Genomic DNA, 17,577 nt, shown 5'->3' on the forward strand with positions numbered 1-17,577 from the left:
TCCCCCTCTAGCTTACAAAAAGAAGAGTCTGTCTTTCTGTCTGTAGTGTTAACGTTGAACTATACATTGTCCCCAGAAAGTAAAAAAAAACATGACTCTGTGGTAAATGCCAGTGTTTATAAAACAACAAAAGGGGTTGACATGTGTCACCTCTGTAAGAGTCAGTTCTTTGAGAGTGGAGCAAAGCAAGCCTGCTGAGAGAGCAGGTTTAAATAAATGATGAGACACTGGCATTCTGGGCTTGTTACAGTGTAGCAGATTTATACATCAAACCTTCTGTCTTTTTTTTTTTCCCATTTCACATAATGAAGTGCTAGCAAGCAGTAAATACAACTGGGATTTTTAGCTTGTATTCCTCTTTCCCCCCACACCCAGCTAAAGAAAGGAAATGTGTAAGAACAGTCAGTTATGTATACATCTCTCATACTTTGATGCTTTTACCTTCTGGGAAAGCAAAGTCCAGAATAGCTGTTGGGATACAGTATTTTATCTTTACACTTGCAAGGTGTTGTGTTGAAAGGTAGGATTTGAAAAATAACAGATTTCAGTTGGCTTTATAATTTTAACTTTTGCCATTTTTTGCACATAAGCAACTGAAATACAGATGTTTGGAAGAGCAGCATGTGATTATGATGTCTGGATACAGAGCTATTAGTCTCTGCATATTCAAGCTGGTACAGGATGCTGCAGCATGTTACCTGATAGCACAGGCTACTGCAAGCATAGGTCTTTCCAATCCTTTTAAGCTTCTTCTCTGTTCTCTGAATGTCAATTTTTCAGTCGCAGTCTCTAGCATGCTCTGTGCCTTTGATACAGAATGTGTGCAGCGTACCATAGAGATTGCTGTTAACAGCTTTATTCTGTGGATCCAATATAAGCTCTTTACAGCAAGAGTAAGGCTTGTATTTGCTTTCTTGATAGTTAATCCAAGACTGTACCATTTAATATGCTATGGGAGTACCTTCAGTCTGTTATCCCTTAAAGCAGTGCAAGAGCTGTCTGTATAGGATGCAATCAATGCATATTTAAATAGAAGCTAGATTCTTCATCTATAATAATAACTTTTCCCAGCTGTTTATAGTATAAAAAAAAAAGGTCTGTACCAAACAAACCTGAACCACCACTGGTAAGCAATGAAACTAAAAGCTCTCAGCAACATACTTAATTTTTCTAGTACTTTTCTAATAGACTTTTCTCTTGAGTTCTTCTTTGCTGAAGCATTAGTATAAGAATTTAAGCCCAAGACAACAATCCATTACAAAAAAATTTATTCCTGTCTTACGTCTGAAAATAGGGATGGTGGTAGGTAGTCTGAACTAATGCAGGCTCCCCTATCATTTGTACATTTTTTTTTGCAAGGATAGTTTCTTTGTGGGCTGGAAAAAGTGCCAGCTCTATGCAAAAGCACAGAGAAAACTATTTTTAAAGGATTCTGTATGAGCTGGAGTTTAATTGGAAATGTGAGAAACAAATTATGTAAGGCAAGTAAAAAAAACTAAGGTAATGTGTACTCTTCTGTATCCTTTTTTTGTAAGTTTTTAGCTCTTTTTACCTACAGCTAATTTAGAGCCTTTAATCATATTCAGCTTGAGGATGAGACTTCATGCTTTTTATCTCTACTGTTATGAAAAGTAACAGTGAAGAAGCTTTTAAAAGCCCTCAGTGCTGTGTTTCTACAATTTTATTACCTGAAGGAGAAGGAATTAACTGTTGGTTGAAAATGCCCTACAATAAACGTATGCCAACTTCATCTTGGAAAGCTGCCATAACCTAAACCCTGCATTTAAGTACTTGCAAATAAAACAGTGTAAAATTGCACTTTGTTCCCTATCCCCTGTTCTTTATGCTATAAAAGCTGTACTTGAATGCAGTGTTCTTCTTAGGGAAAGACTATGATTGTATTACAAAAAGGCTTACTCCTGCTTGCTCAGACAGAAACCAGACATACAGGTTGAGGCATATTCAGAATGGCTATGCAACATCCAGCCAGTTTTTCAGTCTCAATTTCTTCCCACAGCTGCAGGAAAATTTTTAGCTAACTACCTTTTCAGAGCAATCAGCAAAGAAAGTAACCAAAATTGATTCTGTTTATTCTTATCATTATTCATTATGTGTTATGTGGCCTTTCATACAGGCTAACAACATCTAGAATTGTTAAAATCCCACCTCTGACTGCAAGAGAACTGCACACAGTAGATTCCAGAACTGTAGATTTGGACAAACTTGGTTTGCAAATAACTAAGGAAATAATGGGATATTAGGAGAGATTGAGAAAGTATCTAGACTTACTTGAATCTTTATGTGTGGAGGTTAGCCAGACTAAATGAGCCCTGTGCCTCTGCTATGGACTTGCTCTTTGCTGTATAAATGAACTCTTGCTAAGCACAGTTAAACCAAAACCTGCTCCTCATTTAGCAAGCCTGCAGTTGTGAGAGAGAAGGAACCCTAGATGTGAAGAAGTACACATGCAGCTCAGGACCTTCTTGCCTACCATTTATTTCTGAATGCTTCCTCAGCCTTCAAAGCCTTGCTCCCTTTGGCTTTTTGTTAGCAAGGGCTATTTCTGTGAGGCGCAGAGGTCTTCACCCCAGAAACATGATAGCATTGATTGTTGTGTACAAACTAGTTAGGGTTGCTGCACTGTGCCTGCTGCAACTGAATGGCTTTGTAACTCAAGCTAGGGTTCTCATACAGCCTCTGCAAGTGAAATTATTAGTAAACTGGAGCTTGCCTGTCATTTCTCCACTGTGCTGTTGCATGATTAGAATATGCCCTAGGAGGACATGCCCTCTGGCTTCTGTTTAACTCTGACTATTAACTATAGGATTCAGAAATGCAAGAAGGCTTTGATCTTTGATCTTTTTAGATCCCTCTGATCTTTGATCTTTTAGATCCCTTTGATCTAAAGGTTTTTATTTTCCTCAGGTAGCATCAGCTCCTTAATAACCATTTGCTAAATTTCAGTGAAACCACTTGGGAACAATGTCAGAAAAGAGTGAAATTTTGGAAAGCTATATTAATTTTATAGGGGAGCAGCAAATGTAATTTTCATCTTAGTATTATTGATTTACTTTCTATTCTAGAAATAAATGGAAGAAAACTTACAAAGGGTAGGGAACATTCAGTAGGGCTTGAGGAATTAATGTTAAATCATGAAACAGGAAAGCTAAATACATCAGAAAAACACTACACTTCCTGACAGCAGGAGTAACTCCTCCCCAAAGGATGAAGTCTTGCTTTTCTCCATACAGTAAGGAGCAAATACAGGGTTGCTCTGCTCCTCCTTCTCCTTCTAGTTCACCATAATACAAATCTTCCCAGGGAAAAGGCTCTACAAGGAACCAGAAAGGGCCAGGAAGTGTCATGAGGCTTCTCCTATTCATCTTTCTGGGAGGAAAGGGCACCTTTTTCCAGACTTGGAGCTAGAACTGGTTAAAGAAGATGATGATGATCAAAATCAATTGTACCAGGAATCATTTGAAAACAGGCTCAGAAGTATTATGTGGACTCTGTTCCTCCAGGTAAGCCCCTGAAAAAGCAGAAATGGGAGAAAGTGGGAAGGAAGGAGAGTTAGTCCAAAAGTTGATGCGAGTCTCATGTTTGATTTAAGTGGAAAGTTTTCATGTAAAAAATGATGAAGTAATAAGTCTTTCCAGCAGCTCTTCACGTATGTGAAGCCTTAATGTATGCATGTTTATATTTCCTGTTATCCCTTCTGCCACTGAAGATCAGAAGATATGTTGAACTGCAGTCCTTCTCTTACAAAGATTTTGAGCTGTAATAGCTGCTTGATTGTGAATCTCAGAATGGAGAGCTGCACAGTTTACTGTACCAGCAGTGAGCATCACTGTGAACATCACCCTTAATGGCTTTCATGCTAGAAAGCTAATCCTGAGACAAAGCAGATCCTGGTTAATGTTTACTGGGATGCAAATAAATGAACATGCCATAGATAAGTAGGATGTCTAAGGAGTCCTTGTAGCTCAAAGGGAAAGGCAAACCCTCTTACGAGGCTTGATGCTGTTAAGACAGTTAAGACTCATTTTAGGATTGTCACATAAATGATTAAATATAGTAGGTAGCATTTAGAAATACATGAGGAACTACAAGAAAACTTTGCATGTGGCAAGTAACTACACTATAATGTAACTGTGTGCTTTATAATAGTTTCCAAATTAAGGGTTGGGTAGAAAGGCATTTTCATTTGTTAAAGCTATGTTAAAGGACTGAATCTTAAGACATAAATGTCCAACTGATGCTGTGTGTTGAATTCAAAATGAGATTGATGTAATTATGCATCTGTCAGTCTGTTGAATCATGAGAATGTAAAGATTGTAATACATTGATTTCCCAAGGGCCAAGAAACTGAAAGCTACTCTGTCTTCTGCCTAATGCCTAGGAAAGGAAAGTCAGCGAGGAGGTCTTGAACAGGATCTTCCTGAAAACATAATTTCCAGCATAACAGCAATTTTCTTTCTTCCTTCTCTTTTAATAGATGTCCTCCATATTGAACTGTGTTATTCTGAAATGATTAAATGTTTTTTTTAGTTCTAGAGGCTAGGATGTTGCTTTTTACCACCCTACCCCCAAGTGTCTAGCTGTGTACAGGTACAGTAGAAGATACTCAATAACTGCATTTTGCTTTCCGCTTTTATAATTTGTTCCACATCTCTTTCAAAGCCACCTGAGGGAGCAGGAAACTGAATAGACTTGTCATGGAAGACAGATCTGTTCCACTAGCTGTCAGCTGGACTGTGTTTTACTGTTACATTCACCCTCTTATGTGGGTAAAGTCTCTCAAGCACTGCATAAAGGCCCTCACATTCTGCTTTTCTTCAGGCTACTGGCCTGTCTGAAGGCATTCCGAAATGCTAGTTAACATTCTCTTCCCTAGCACAGAAAAGGGCTAGAAGGTACTTGATCAGAGGAGGCCATAGCTATCCCGAAAATGTTGCTGTTTCCTGAAATACCCTGAGAGACTTTCTATAGCTCTGATGGACAGCTTTGGAAGTCTCTCAAGCTCAATAACTGGCTGAGTCCTCATGAGTAAAACTACTTCTATTCTGACTTAAATGACAAGTCTAGTTTCTGCCTCAAAGGATCTGCAAGCTGGAGAAAGACTTATTCTAATAGATCTATATACTACCCTAGGAGAAAAGGAATTGTAAGGTAAGGCAAAATATATTTCCCTACTTCTCAGATACTGTTTTGTAGTACCTAAGGGAATCACAAATACCCGTCAAGGGTATTGAAAGCCATTGAAGATATTGTCACAACCTAAAGCAAAGAAATTCTTATATTCCCCCCCCCCTCGTTTTATGTTTCTAAGGCACTTCCTTCCTTCATCCTAAAACACAGGCAGATATGTAAGTGTATTGACCTCCCATTGTTGTTATCGATACATTTTATTGTGAAAAATGCTAAAGGGTCATAGAACCTTGTCGTTGATAGTAGTAACTCTGAGAAAAGGCTTGCCTTCTGGAAAAGAGAAAAAACACAGATGTGACAAACTTTTTGTGGGATGTCATGTACACAGTACAGTACCTATTAGAATATTTCAAGGAATAAGTGACCAAGCAGGAGGATGCATAGTTCTGGTCAGAATGCAAAGAAAAATAATGAGAGGAAACTACCTGAGTGTTTATACCCTCTGCAATTACCTACTGTGAAGTCTATGGATGAAAATTGGAATATGTTTGCAGGACCTGAATATCACATAGTTCTTCACTATTAAACTACTATTAAAGCTAAAATTGAGCCCATTGTGCCATTGCATGGCTGTAAATATTCCTGTCGGGTACATTTTTGAGAGTTGCATGGGTTTTTTGAGGAGAAACGCTTTTCATCTGCCACAAAATAGTGTTGTTTAAGGCACATGGGTACAGTTTTCTTCAAAATACTATTACTTTTCTGTAATATTCTGTCCTGGGAAGGCCTTGCTGAAATACTTTGCTCATTGTTTGCTTAATGTAACAGAACTGGGATTTTATTTATTTTTTTTTTAGCAAACTAGGATGAATGATTTGCACTGCCTGAATTTAGACACTTGGACTTGGTCTGGAAGGTAGGTTTCTCTCTATAGCATTTAAAGTTGAGTGTAACAGATTGAAACATATTGTTAAATAGTTCCACTGCTAATTTTGGAGCTTTTCCAAGAAGAGAATGGGAGTTTGGGGACTATTTTAACAGCTGTTATATTGTGATTTCAATTTAATTTAATTTTATAGTGGTTACTAAGCTTTTTCTGTTCCACACCAAAGCGTTGATGATACTGTTTTAAGCAGAGCATGTAGTGATGTAACATCCTAATTTTCAAGTCCGGTACATTTATCCATATGGAATTTTGATGTCTTTTTGAATACTGTTTTTAGTGCATATATTTGGCTGGTTATGGTACAGACTGGGGAAAGATCTCACCCCATCTAAGATAAGCATCTTAACCATTTCTTAAAAAATCAAGAAAAAGCATGACCATACTTCAATTTTAAACTAAATTAGGTATTAGGATACTTCCTAAGATTTGTTTGTTTGCATATAGCATATATGATGGCACCTACGCCGTGTGTAGAATCAGTGCATATATTGCTAGGTGATAAACCAGGAGATAAATGGATGGATGACAATCACTGTTCTGTTCCTATTCTCAAGGTAACCTAACAGTAATTTCATAAAAGACCATGAAATACACCTTTCCTGGGTACTGGTCCTGCTCCAGGGCTTTATGTACTTCATATACCTGTGATGGCCAACAGTAATCACCTGTGGCTGCTGATCTGATCCCACACCAAGTGGGTTCTCTGACCTGAGAGCAAAGCAAAGGAGTAGACATAATCACAGAATGGTTTGGGTTGGAAGGGACCTTAAAGATCATCTAGTTCCAACCCCCTTGCCATGGGCAGGGACACCTTCCACTAGACCAGGTTGTTCAAAGCCCTGCCCAGCCTAGCTTTGAACACTGCCAAGACTGGGGCAGCCACAACGTCTCTGGGCAACCTCTTCCAGTGCCTTACCACCCTCACAGGGGAGAACTTCTTCCTGATATCTAATGTAAGTCTCCCCTCTGCCACGTAAAGCCATTCCCCCTTGTCCTGTTCCTAGAGGCCCTTGAAGAAAGCCCCTCTCCAGCCTCTTTAGGTACTGAAAGGCTTATCTAAGGTCTCCCAGAGCCTTCTCCAGGCTCAACAAGCCCAGCTCTCTCAGCCTGTCTCCAGATGAGAGGTGCTGCAGCCCTCTGAGCATCTTTGTGGCCTTCTCTGGACTTGCTCCCACAGGTGCACATCCTTCCCATGTTGGGGGCTGAGAGCTGGATGCAGTACTCTAGGTAGGGTCTCACAAAAGTGGAGTAGAGGGGGAGAATCCTCTTCCTTGACCTGCTCTTCACACTTTTGGTGCAGCCCAGGATATAGCTGGCTTTCTGGGCTGCAAGTGCACAGTTCTTCATCTGTTCTTTTGTGCTGCTGATGGGAGCACCAGAAAGAAGTCCTGCAGTGTCCTATCAAAGATCTCTTCAGTTAATATTTATGGGTAACTAATCAGTTTAATTCCTCCTTTTCATTGCTGGTTGTTTTAAAAATAACAGTGCTCACTGTAAATGATAGCACTGTCTCTCTGAGACTGTGAACTATACCTCCGAGTGGATTGATTATTCAGATAATTGCTTTAGTTGCTTACTTTTTGTTGTCCCATGAGCAGCTGCTGTTTGCTTGCTTTTTATTGCTTTTCAAAAGGAAACCTGGGACAGTTGAGTGAGAAGTCAGTGAGAGGAATTTCAAGCCCTGAAGGAGGGATGTCCAATCTCTAAGTCTTCAGCCAGTGTTCCCTTTTGTTTGGCATTTGAAAATCAATATTGAAATTTTTTAAAAGTGTTTTCTGGTCTTGACCTGAACACCAGGCCAATTTTTCATATGTATACAACACACATCCTTAGACTAAAGACGGTAACACTAAATGCAGCCTAAACTCCTAAAACCTAAGATTGTTCCAGTATCTATGTTGTGATCCAAGAATAGCTCACAAGATTTATCCATGATTCAGTATAGACTTTGATCAGTATAAATTTAGGAGCCTACTATCCAGCCATTCTGTAGCACCTCTGCAAAGAGTCCTTGAGATACTGAAAAAATATAGCAAAGAAGTGCTTGCTGAGACCAGTATAGTTACGTATTGGGAGTGTAAAATAAAGGAAAATCACTCTATGTCATTTGAGTACCAGCAATAGTTTTGAATAGTTCTACTCAGACAATCCATTTGCAGCTGAAAACTGCCTCTAAAAAGCCATAGTGTCATTCCAGTATTTTGCAGATGGGGAAATTCCTTCAGACTTGTTTGCTGTTAGGGTAAGCATTTTCTCCTTCAGGTGTTTCATGCGAGGAAGCTTTCCTTTCTTATGCTATGGCTTTAGACTCCTTTCTACTGAAAATTCTGATCCAATAATGAATTAAAAATTGGGCAAGATGCAGCCTTTCTTATCTTGATATCATAATTATCTCAGCCATTCTGCATCTGCAGAGAGATTGCCTTTGACTGCCCACATTGAATTATCACTAAACAAGACCCAAGGATTTAATGCAGATTAAAAACTTTGCCTTCTGAATGCTGCTGACCATGGCAAACTAACTGCAATTGTTTGAAGTTCTTCTGTAAAATACAGATAGTCCAGCAAGGAGGACTTGGTCTGTACAGTCCTACATTCAAATTAATTCACCGGACATCTGAGAGAAAAATTCCAACTACAGTAATGATTTTATTTAAAGCCCCATGGCTTCTCATTAACCAGTTATGTCAAGGTTTTGTTTTGTTTCTTTTTTTTTTTCCTTACTCTATGGAGGTTTCTTGAGAAATTGCATAATATTAACCTACTAATCCAGGAATATCTTCGAGCATGACACGGCAATATTTATTTGCCACTGCCCAGAAGTTACATTGCCTTCCCTGAGCTCTACTGATTTGTTATTCAAAACATTCAATATCATATTTGTTACCATGATAATTTTTTGTATCAGTAGTGTGAAAGACTGAAATGTTATCACCCATCCATGTCTGGTATATATTTTTCTAAATATCAAAGCTGGTTGTATCTCAGCACAGTCTGCCTCTTTACCAATTTTAGAAGCATCTTATACAAGACTTATGCAAAGCAGGCACTCAAACACTGTGGCTTGGCTTCAACTTCAGAGCCAAATTTAGGACCGTATTGCCATCACAGTTTAATTAGCTATGACTTTTCAGTCTTTGCTTCCAGATGGAGAAGTGCTTAGCAGTCACCAACAGTGAAATTCCTCTAACTGAACTGCGGATGCCTGTATTACTCACTCTAGGCTTCCTCTGCACTCAGTTAAGAGAAACAGGTACTTCTTGAGCACAAAGACAACTACTGCTAAGTCAGAGATCTAAAATAAATCAAGAGTTGTGCTTTTGAAGAGCCTGTTTCTCTTCACTGATTATAAGGAAATACAGATGACTGTCTGCACTGTCCATATTGTAGATTGAGTACACATCTGTGTGTATTACACTGACCTCACTTCAGCAAAGAGGAGGTATAAAAAAAAAGTAACTGGTTCTTTGAGCTACAGTCCACCTGGTTTGAACATTCCCTTCTTACCTGCTCTGGACAGTCTCCCACTAAAATTCTGACACTGCAAGACAGCTTACAGGTGTTTGTACCTGTTTTTTCCACCAGCTTTCCAAAATGAGGACATACTGGGTACACAGTGGCCTAGATTCTTTGTGTGTAACTTTAGATACTTACAATAGGAGTTGCCTCTTTGCACAGTATTGAGATACTATGTGAGCTGATGCCCTCTGGAGGTCCTTCTTACATGCTGGCTCTGTTTGGATCTTCCTGAGACAGATGTTAAACTTAGGTGTACAGCTGAATGCTGTGAATTCAGGCCACCCATTATAGGTAATCCATTATGTTCAGGTTCTTTTCTGCTCAGATTCTCATCTTGACCATACTTAATTGTGTAGCTAAAATGAAACAAAAATCAAATCTATGTTTTTGTAAGATGAGCACATTTCTTGAACAATAAACCTACATCTGTTTTGTACTTATGAATTCCACTTTTTACTAAAATTTATCTCAAAGTTTGGGTGACTCTCTGTTGTGTTAAAAGGCACAATGTTTGAAGAGGTAGTAGCTTTTGGTTAGAAGGTAAAGACACAGTCCTTATATCATTTAAGATAATTTTCCTCAGAGAAGAGAGACTGTAGCCCTCAGGATTCATTAAATTTTATCTCAAATAACTGAGTCTGTTTTCCTTCAATACTGTGCAGTTTATTTGAATATGTAGTTCATCCTTTGCTGTCCTAAGTGGTTTTTAGTTATACATTAAGTAGTGGCTTTAGTAATCTTAAGAAAATAAGCAAAATAACAATGCTTTTGTCCTTGCATTGGTATGTACATAACTGATGGTTCAGAGAACAGTTACTACAGAAAATTGCGGTGTTTAGATTTGAACATCACTCTTCTCAAGAGTAAATTCGCATTGCTTAGGTGCAGTTTTTTTTTCACCAGGAAAATATCCAGGCTTGTTCTGTGACAAACTAAATTAACTGTTAAATTTTCTGGCAGGTTAATTTTCAGCATTCTTTGAACATTTGTTTTTGTTTGTTTCACCAAGAATTAGTATCAGCGGAGAGAAACCAAAGGATCGGTCCTGGCACACGCTGACTGCTATAGGAGATGACAGACTTTTTCTTTTTGGGGGACTAAGTTCTGATGATGTTCCTTTAAGTAAGTAATTTAGAGATTACGATTCTATGGTACACTTAAGTACTAACCTCATGTAGTGTGCGCATTGTCTTTCTCAAACTACTTCAACCTAAATCTTGTTACAGGATTTTCATGGCGCTGAGTATTTCTCTAGCTGTTTTATTATTTTTATAGACATACGTTGTGTAGTACAATGAGAACATAAGATAATAAATCCTCAAACTGTCTTGTCATCTAAAAGAATAAAGGCAAGAGTCTCACATATTTTGAGATGGACAAGGGGTAACTTGATATCAATAGCAGTTACAGGGAGAAGACACAATAATGTCAACATAATGTAGATTTTTGGATGAGTAACAAATCACAGGTACAAAATGTTAAATAGGAAGTAGAACAGTCTTATACTGAATTGCTTTTCTAGAAAAGGCTTCTTTTTATGAAAAAATGTGAAATTGGTGAAAATAGTTTTGAGTCAAAGACATATTCCACTGAGGGGGGGTGATTTTCTCAATATATCAAGAAAAAAGAAAAGTTAAGTGTATTTTAATTCCAGATTTCCATGCTTTCTGTGGTTGAGTGGTTAAGTTAAATTACACCCTGAAAAGATGCTAGTTAATGTAGTGATGATGTTAGTTTTCTTAATATATTGTGCTCTTAGAACACAAAGCTTTTTGTATAAATACAAAAGGTAATACTTTGTCCCAGGAAAAGAATGCTAATGTATGTTTTTACGTTGTAGGTGATGGCTGGATTCACAGCATTACAACAAATGGATGGAAACAACTTACCCATTTGCCTAAGAGTAGGCCTAGGTATACAAAAATAGATGTTTGCTGAAATATAAGCATTTTTAAAAATGAAGTAATTTTAAATTATCAGTCTTTTTAAGCTATATTATAAAAATATTCTAGAAAATTAGTGCAGTTTCCTTTACTAACTTATGTTCCTTCCTACCTGATACAATGTTATTACTTTCTGTATTTGTTATAGTCTGTGTTTACTTGAACTAAAAGATATTTTTATTTTTTTTATGATGAGGGATCTGGGTGTCCAACTAACCTGATGTTCTATAGCCAAATTCTTTTTATACAAGAATATGTAATCACGTAACTTTGAGGAATTAATAACTTATGTGAATAATAGAGGCTGATTAATGTTGATACATTATTAGAAACATGGGGGAGAAAACCATGAAAGTGTTGATACACCTTTCAGGGTTCAAAAGTATTATAAAATAACTAGTTTGTTTGTGGTTGGTTGGTTGGTTTTTTGCCCTGAGCAGGAGCACCTAATTATGATTACAGCTTTGCAAAACTGAATTTAGTACTAAACAGCACATTAAGTGACTGTGGACTTTTATAATTTTTCAAGGTCTTAACTGCCAACCAGAATGACCAAGTCCTAGAATGTGTGTTGCCAGTATGAACCATAATACTGTCTCTTCCAGGCTCTGTGCCTCTTCCCTCTCTAGTTTAAGACTGCTATTAATTCTTTTTGACTAAAGAAAGCAAATTTCATGTTGAAGCTGCCACTGAAAATAGATGCTTGCTCTGTCAGAACACAGACTATTTTGTAACACAGTGTTTAAAACCTTCTCTGTATTTATAACATAAATACTATTGAATTGATTTGCTGTAGATAGTAAATACTCAGTTTTTCATGGAGTTCATTCTACACATTCGTTCACCAGGTACTCAGCACAATTTTATAAAAACTTTTTTTAGCATAGTGTACAGTTGTGGTTTGGCATTTGCATGCTGCCTGCCTTACATTCTGCTTTTATATTACTGAAATACCTTTACCTCAATTCATTTTTTCCCTGTTTTATCTTATTCTAGGCTGTCTTTTAAATATAACAGCACTGTTAAACCAAGTTTTCTGCTTTCTTATATTTCAGACTCTTTCAAGCCCAAATAAACGTATATCTTAGCTTCACTGAATATTTTCTGTCTTTTTACAATTACGAAAGTGATAGATGGACTAATGACTGCCTTAAATAAGAAAGTGCATCATTAGCACTCAAGGATCATACCTTTCCTTATGTTCAGTTTTTTGTATGGATGGTCTTGTAAAAGTTAACTGCTGAAGTGGATTTGTGTGATTTTTTTTTTTTTTTTTTTTTTTTTTTTTTACTAGTGCATCATGAAAAGGATCAGGAAGGGCTTGAATGTGCTTTTTCTGCAGGCAGTAGCTCAGAGAGCTCCAGCTCAGCTTTTGCTCTGCAATTAAGCTGGAATAACCTCTGGCAGTAGGGCTGGATGTTGGGAACCTGTGACTCTTGAACCCCAGGTGGTTTTCAGGCAATTCAAGGGCAGATCCCATGCTAGGCTGCAAAGTGGAACTGTCACTTGGCTGTGCTGGCAGAGAGGCTATTGAACAAGCCACCTTCCTTGCTGCAGCAGAAGCACCAAAGAGGGTTCCTGAGGTTGACACCACTAAATTTGCTGGAGACTGTACTACACATGCAGCCTAGACTCTCCAAAGGGAAGAGAACTTTTGGATGACATGCTGACAAGAGTCTCAGAACTCCCTCAAGTCCAAACGTGTTCTGTGATTCTCCACCACCTCAGGGTATTGGTATGCACTTTGTTGTAGGCTAAGGAGAGTTCTCTTTCATTGACCTAATTGTTTATTGAAGTAAATAACCTCCCTCTCCTTTTTGAAAAAATAAATATTTAAAAAGTACTTAAAACATTTCTCAGGAAGTCCTAGAAACATGGATAAAAGAGGCCATACCAAAAGCCTCTTTCTCTGTTGAACTAGTTTGAGTGTGAAGTACGTACTTGTACCATAATGGTAGCCCTATACTTACATGGGATTTCTGCAGCTGAAAAAGGTTTAGGTCAGTTCTATCACTCGTATGACTTTACAACAGGATGTAAAATGCACTGGCAATAATACATATATATGTACTTCTTTTGTATATTTCTGTTGTTTTATAGCAATGCACAGTATGTCATATATGCATTAGTGTATTTTCCTGATGCTTATTCAGAATTGAGTCCCTCCTTCTGTAAAGGTTAATTTCCTTCAACTTTCATTTTTAGTAACTTTTAAAAAATTGTCTTCCAGGTTATAGATATGTGATTCTGTATTGGTAGAAAATATTTTCTTTTCCTTTCTGTCCATTAATTGTACTTCAGCTAACATTTTGCATGCCAGGTTAAAATACAGAGCAAATTGTATGTTTAACTTGGATTCCCAGTGATTTCATTACAATGTAATTCTGCTATTATAGTTAGAAGAGCTGTGTAAAAAGGTTACATCAGTTCAGCATCTGTATAATTAACATGTTTTGTTAGAATGTTTAGGTGCTAAGTTAGAGTAGCTGTGAGAGGAGAGATGTCAGTCTGTAGAAAAAGCCCCAGGTTGCAAGCTAGGATGTCAACAGAGTCAAGGCGGGAAAAGCTTCCCAGTGTTCTTCGGTGACGAAATCCAGGCGAGAGATTTTGTAATGCAGATAAGGCAGAGACAGACCTATCTACAGGTATGAGGAAGAGAAAAGGTGGGATACAGTTTAGCCTAAGGAAGATGGTGAATAATTACTGATATGAATGGAGTAAGAAAATGAGAATGTTTACTTTTGTGTGAAAGTTCTGGTGCATATTATTGTGGTTAAGTAGGTTTAAAGGGCCAGAGCTCTGTGGTGATAATCATCTGGCGATACTTACTTCAGTAGTGATATGCTAGTAGAAAAATTATAGATTTTGATTTGCTAATAATAAAAAGTAAATCTAGTAAGGTGTAGCTGCTGAAGTAGCAGAATCTTTGTTAAAGCAAAATTATTCAAGTCAGGTGTGGGCTTGGTTTTGTTTGGGTTTTTTTTTTATACCATGTGCTTTTATATTCACAACACAATTTTCATGTGGGCATGATGAAAGTAATTGACACAGTAATGATCCCCAGGAAACTTTGGGGGAATCTTAAAACCTGGAACAGGATAACCCATGTTCTGAAGTTCTCATCTTAATGTTTGGGTTAAGAGTCAGTACTGAACCCCCCCCAGTCTTATAGCCATTAACAACTGTAGTTATGAAATAAAGAAATAGAAATAATCTTACAAGAAAAAGGACAACAAAAGCTGTTCTTGGCAAAAGCTTCTTTTGTATAGTTTTGTTTTCTAAAATTTTTCCACTGTAACATTTTCTTGAAGTAGTGATAAATAACACACAGTATATATAACTATACGTATCAGAAGAGTCAAAGACAAAAATATATTGGTCTGTAAGAAATGTAATAAAATTCCTCAGAAATATCATGAGATGGATAGCCATATTGCTCTCTCCTTTTATATTCCTAAAAAAATTAGTAATATTATGCTATATGGTATTATTTTTTACCTCTGAAGAGGTAAATACTATGCAATACAGGCTTTGTCTTGGTTCCCTAAGAAGTTAGAATTCCATTATTGTGCTTAGCACATGCATGACTGCCTCTTCTGCCCATGTAAGTTTTGAATCAATTTACCCTTTCAGTGCTATTTGACAAAGGAGTGGGAACCTCAGAGATACTGAATCCCACCACACTCAGTGAAAATAAATGGCCAAACAGAAGAGAGCAACGCTCATAATCGCTTACTCTACTTAGCACTCAGCACTTACTCTCCATTCTTCCATAAGAAAAATGAAGGCCAATAAAGAACAGGTATTGTTTCTGCAGGCTCACAGAGCAGGTTGTAAAATCCATTACTTAAGCACTCAGACAGAAGAATCTTAAAATTTTAAGTAATGGAATCATAGGATTTAAAAAAAAGTGGCCTTTCCATTTTAGTTAAAAGGAACCTTCATCCTTATTGCAAAAAAGGAACCGATATCATTATAGCAAAAGTCTTTTCAAAAGCAACTTAAATGTGAAGAATGGAGGACAGTCTATGTGAGGTGAAGAGGTTAATATACAAGTAAACTTAATGCTTTTCCAAAACCCTTAAAAGAATTTAGTTTTAACATTTGTTTTGCTGACAACATACAACTGCTTGTTGTCACTTGGTCACTAATTCTATTTCTAATTTTATTTCTAGATTGTGGCATACAGCCTGCCTTGGAAAAGAAGGAGAAGTGATGGTGTTTGGTGGAAGCAAGGATGACTTGCATTTCATGGACACAGTCAGTAAAACAAATAATGAAATCCTATCATTATGATTATAAAAATGTATATAAAACAATACTGGTGATGATATGGGGTTCATTGATATGTGATGGTGAGAGATATGATCTCAGGTGTTCTTGGAAAGTAATTTAGGAGGGTTGTTTTTTTTTTCTTGCTCTTGTTAGGCTCATAAAAAGGAATTTATTATTCAGATTATTTATAAATAATTATATATATATTAACCATTTTAAATTATGCATGTGGTCATAAATGTTACATTAATGTAGAAAACAGCAATGTTTGAGATAAGCCATTCCTCATTTTAATGGTTCTTTTTTCCCTTGCTCAGGGTCACTGCAGTGACTTGTTGATATTTCAGACTCAACCTTACTCACTTCTCAGGTGAGTTGAGGCCATTGGCACATGGAATTGTGTAAATCGTTATGGCACGGTGCTTCTACATGTGGGTTTTAACTGTGTAATCCTACATCGACAGGTAAAATACGAAATTATCCTAGTAATATTTGAAACATGCCACATAAAGTGATCCATAGCAGGTTAAATACTGGTGCATTATACTCGCCTGCACATGCAGGCACAACATGTGCAGCAAACATGATAAGCTTTTATTATATGTTACTTTTTTGCCTTTAGGCTATAGACAATTTACTTAAATCTATTTTTTTCCTCCTTTTTTTTTTCTTTTGTTTTCCTTCTTCAGGTTGTGTCTTGACTGCATTGGTAAAAACACAACTCTCCTAAAGAACCAAATACCATACTTGCCATCCAAACTTCTGCAGCAAGTGCTGAAAAAAATAACCTTCTGGGCTGCAGTTAACCACCGGCAAGAGAAAAAAGCTGAGACTGAGAGACAGAGTCAACTCAGCACCACATGAACACTGGCAATAAAACTGTTGAACACTTGGGTTTATTCATGGCATACAGCAAGGTCTTTTGTTGGTGAACTTTACTAAAGCTACAGAACAACTGTATGTTAAGCTGAGTTTCTAAGTGAAGTTTGAGAACAAAGCAATCCTTTTTATGGAAATCTCGTTCATTTTCTGCATTATAGGAACTTGATAAAACTTTGTTTGTATATATTGTTAACTTCTGCTGTCATGGTCTTAATGAGACAGTCCATACAACTTGTTCTTTTTGAAGGAGACATGACACAAAATGTTTTCAGTTGGATAAAATAAAGCTTAAGACTAAAACTTTATGACAGCCTTATCGCATCAGCCTTTCTGAAGAGAGAAAGTTCGTTGAACATAGTACCTTTGGAAGACTCGTTGTCAGGCTTGAAAAAGGTAACTCATTTCCTAACACAACCAAATTGTATTGTTCGATTCCACCCAACTCTGTTACATGACCATCCAGTCAAATGGTGGAGCCAGATGTCTTGCTCCAAGTAGAAAAATCAGTAAGTTTAACTGTGGAACTTGAAGGAAAAGTTGCAACGTGCAGCATTGTCTGTCACATAGGAAAGCTTACATGCAGTTTGTAACATGGTTTTACTCTTTCTGTAATTGAGTCATTTTTAAAATAGGTTGTATATTGTATTTTGGATGTGTAAAGTTTCTATTTCATTCTTGTTTAAAAAATGCTTATTTATTGTTTAAAAAGAGCATATGTATTACTTGCTATTTTTGTTTCAACTATTTAGTTAACAGGAGCACAATCATTAAAATTTTATAGAGAGTTGAACCAGGACCAGTTTTGGTTAGTGTCTGAAGTTTTTACAGCCTGCACTGAGGAGAGGGGGTTTTTGAAACAAATTT

At 37.1% G+C, this 17,577-nt stretch overlaps 1 protein-coding gene across 3 annotated transcripts in view; it reads left to right on the forward strand.

Annotated features, from left to right (window-relative positions):
• Window positions 1-17,509, forward strand: part of KLHDC1 (kelch domain containing 1) — a 31,216-nt gene extending 13,707 nt beyond the window's left edge. Inside the window, exons 8-14 of one of the 3 annotated variants that reach the window (XR_009744950.1) lie at window positions 3,297-3,521; window positions 6,006-6,064; window positions 10,623-10,735; window positions 11,454-11,526; window positions 14,017-14,201; window positions 15,732-15,816; window positions 16,149-16,171. Coding sequence is in view for 2 of the 3 variants with exons in the window: in XM_061462519.1 (XP_061318503.1) it covers window positions 3,297-3,521; window positions 6,006-6,064; window positions 10,623-10,735; window positions 11,454-11,526; window positions 15,732-15,816; window positions 16,149-16,201; window positions 16,521-16,695 (783 nt within the window). In the remaining variant the exon portion in view is untranslated. Of the gene's footprint in view, window positions 1-3,296; window positions 3,522-6,005; window positions 6,065-10,622; window positions 10,736-11,453; window positions 11,527-14,016; window positions 14,202-15,731; window positions 15,817-16,148; window positions 16,202-16,520 lie in introns of those variants that run through there. The other 2 variants (XM_061462519.1, XM_061462520.1) reach the window with 2 other exon arrangements.
• The last annotated feature ends 68 nt before the right edge of the window (window positions 17,510-17,577 follow it).

This window comes from Pezoporus flaviventris, unplaced genomic scaffold, assembly GCF_033815535.1.
Source record: "Pezoporus flaviventris isolate CSIRO_AGI_PZ_B2104156 unplaced genomic scaffold, CSIRO_AGI_Pfla_v1 ptg000035l, whole genome shotgun sequence".
Taxonomy (NCBI): Eukaryota; Metazoa; Chordata; class Aves; order Psittaciformes; family Psittacidae; genus Pezoporus; species Pezoporus flaviventris.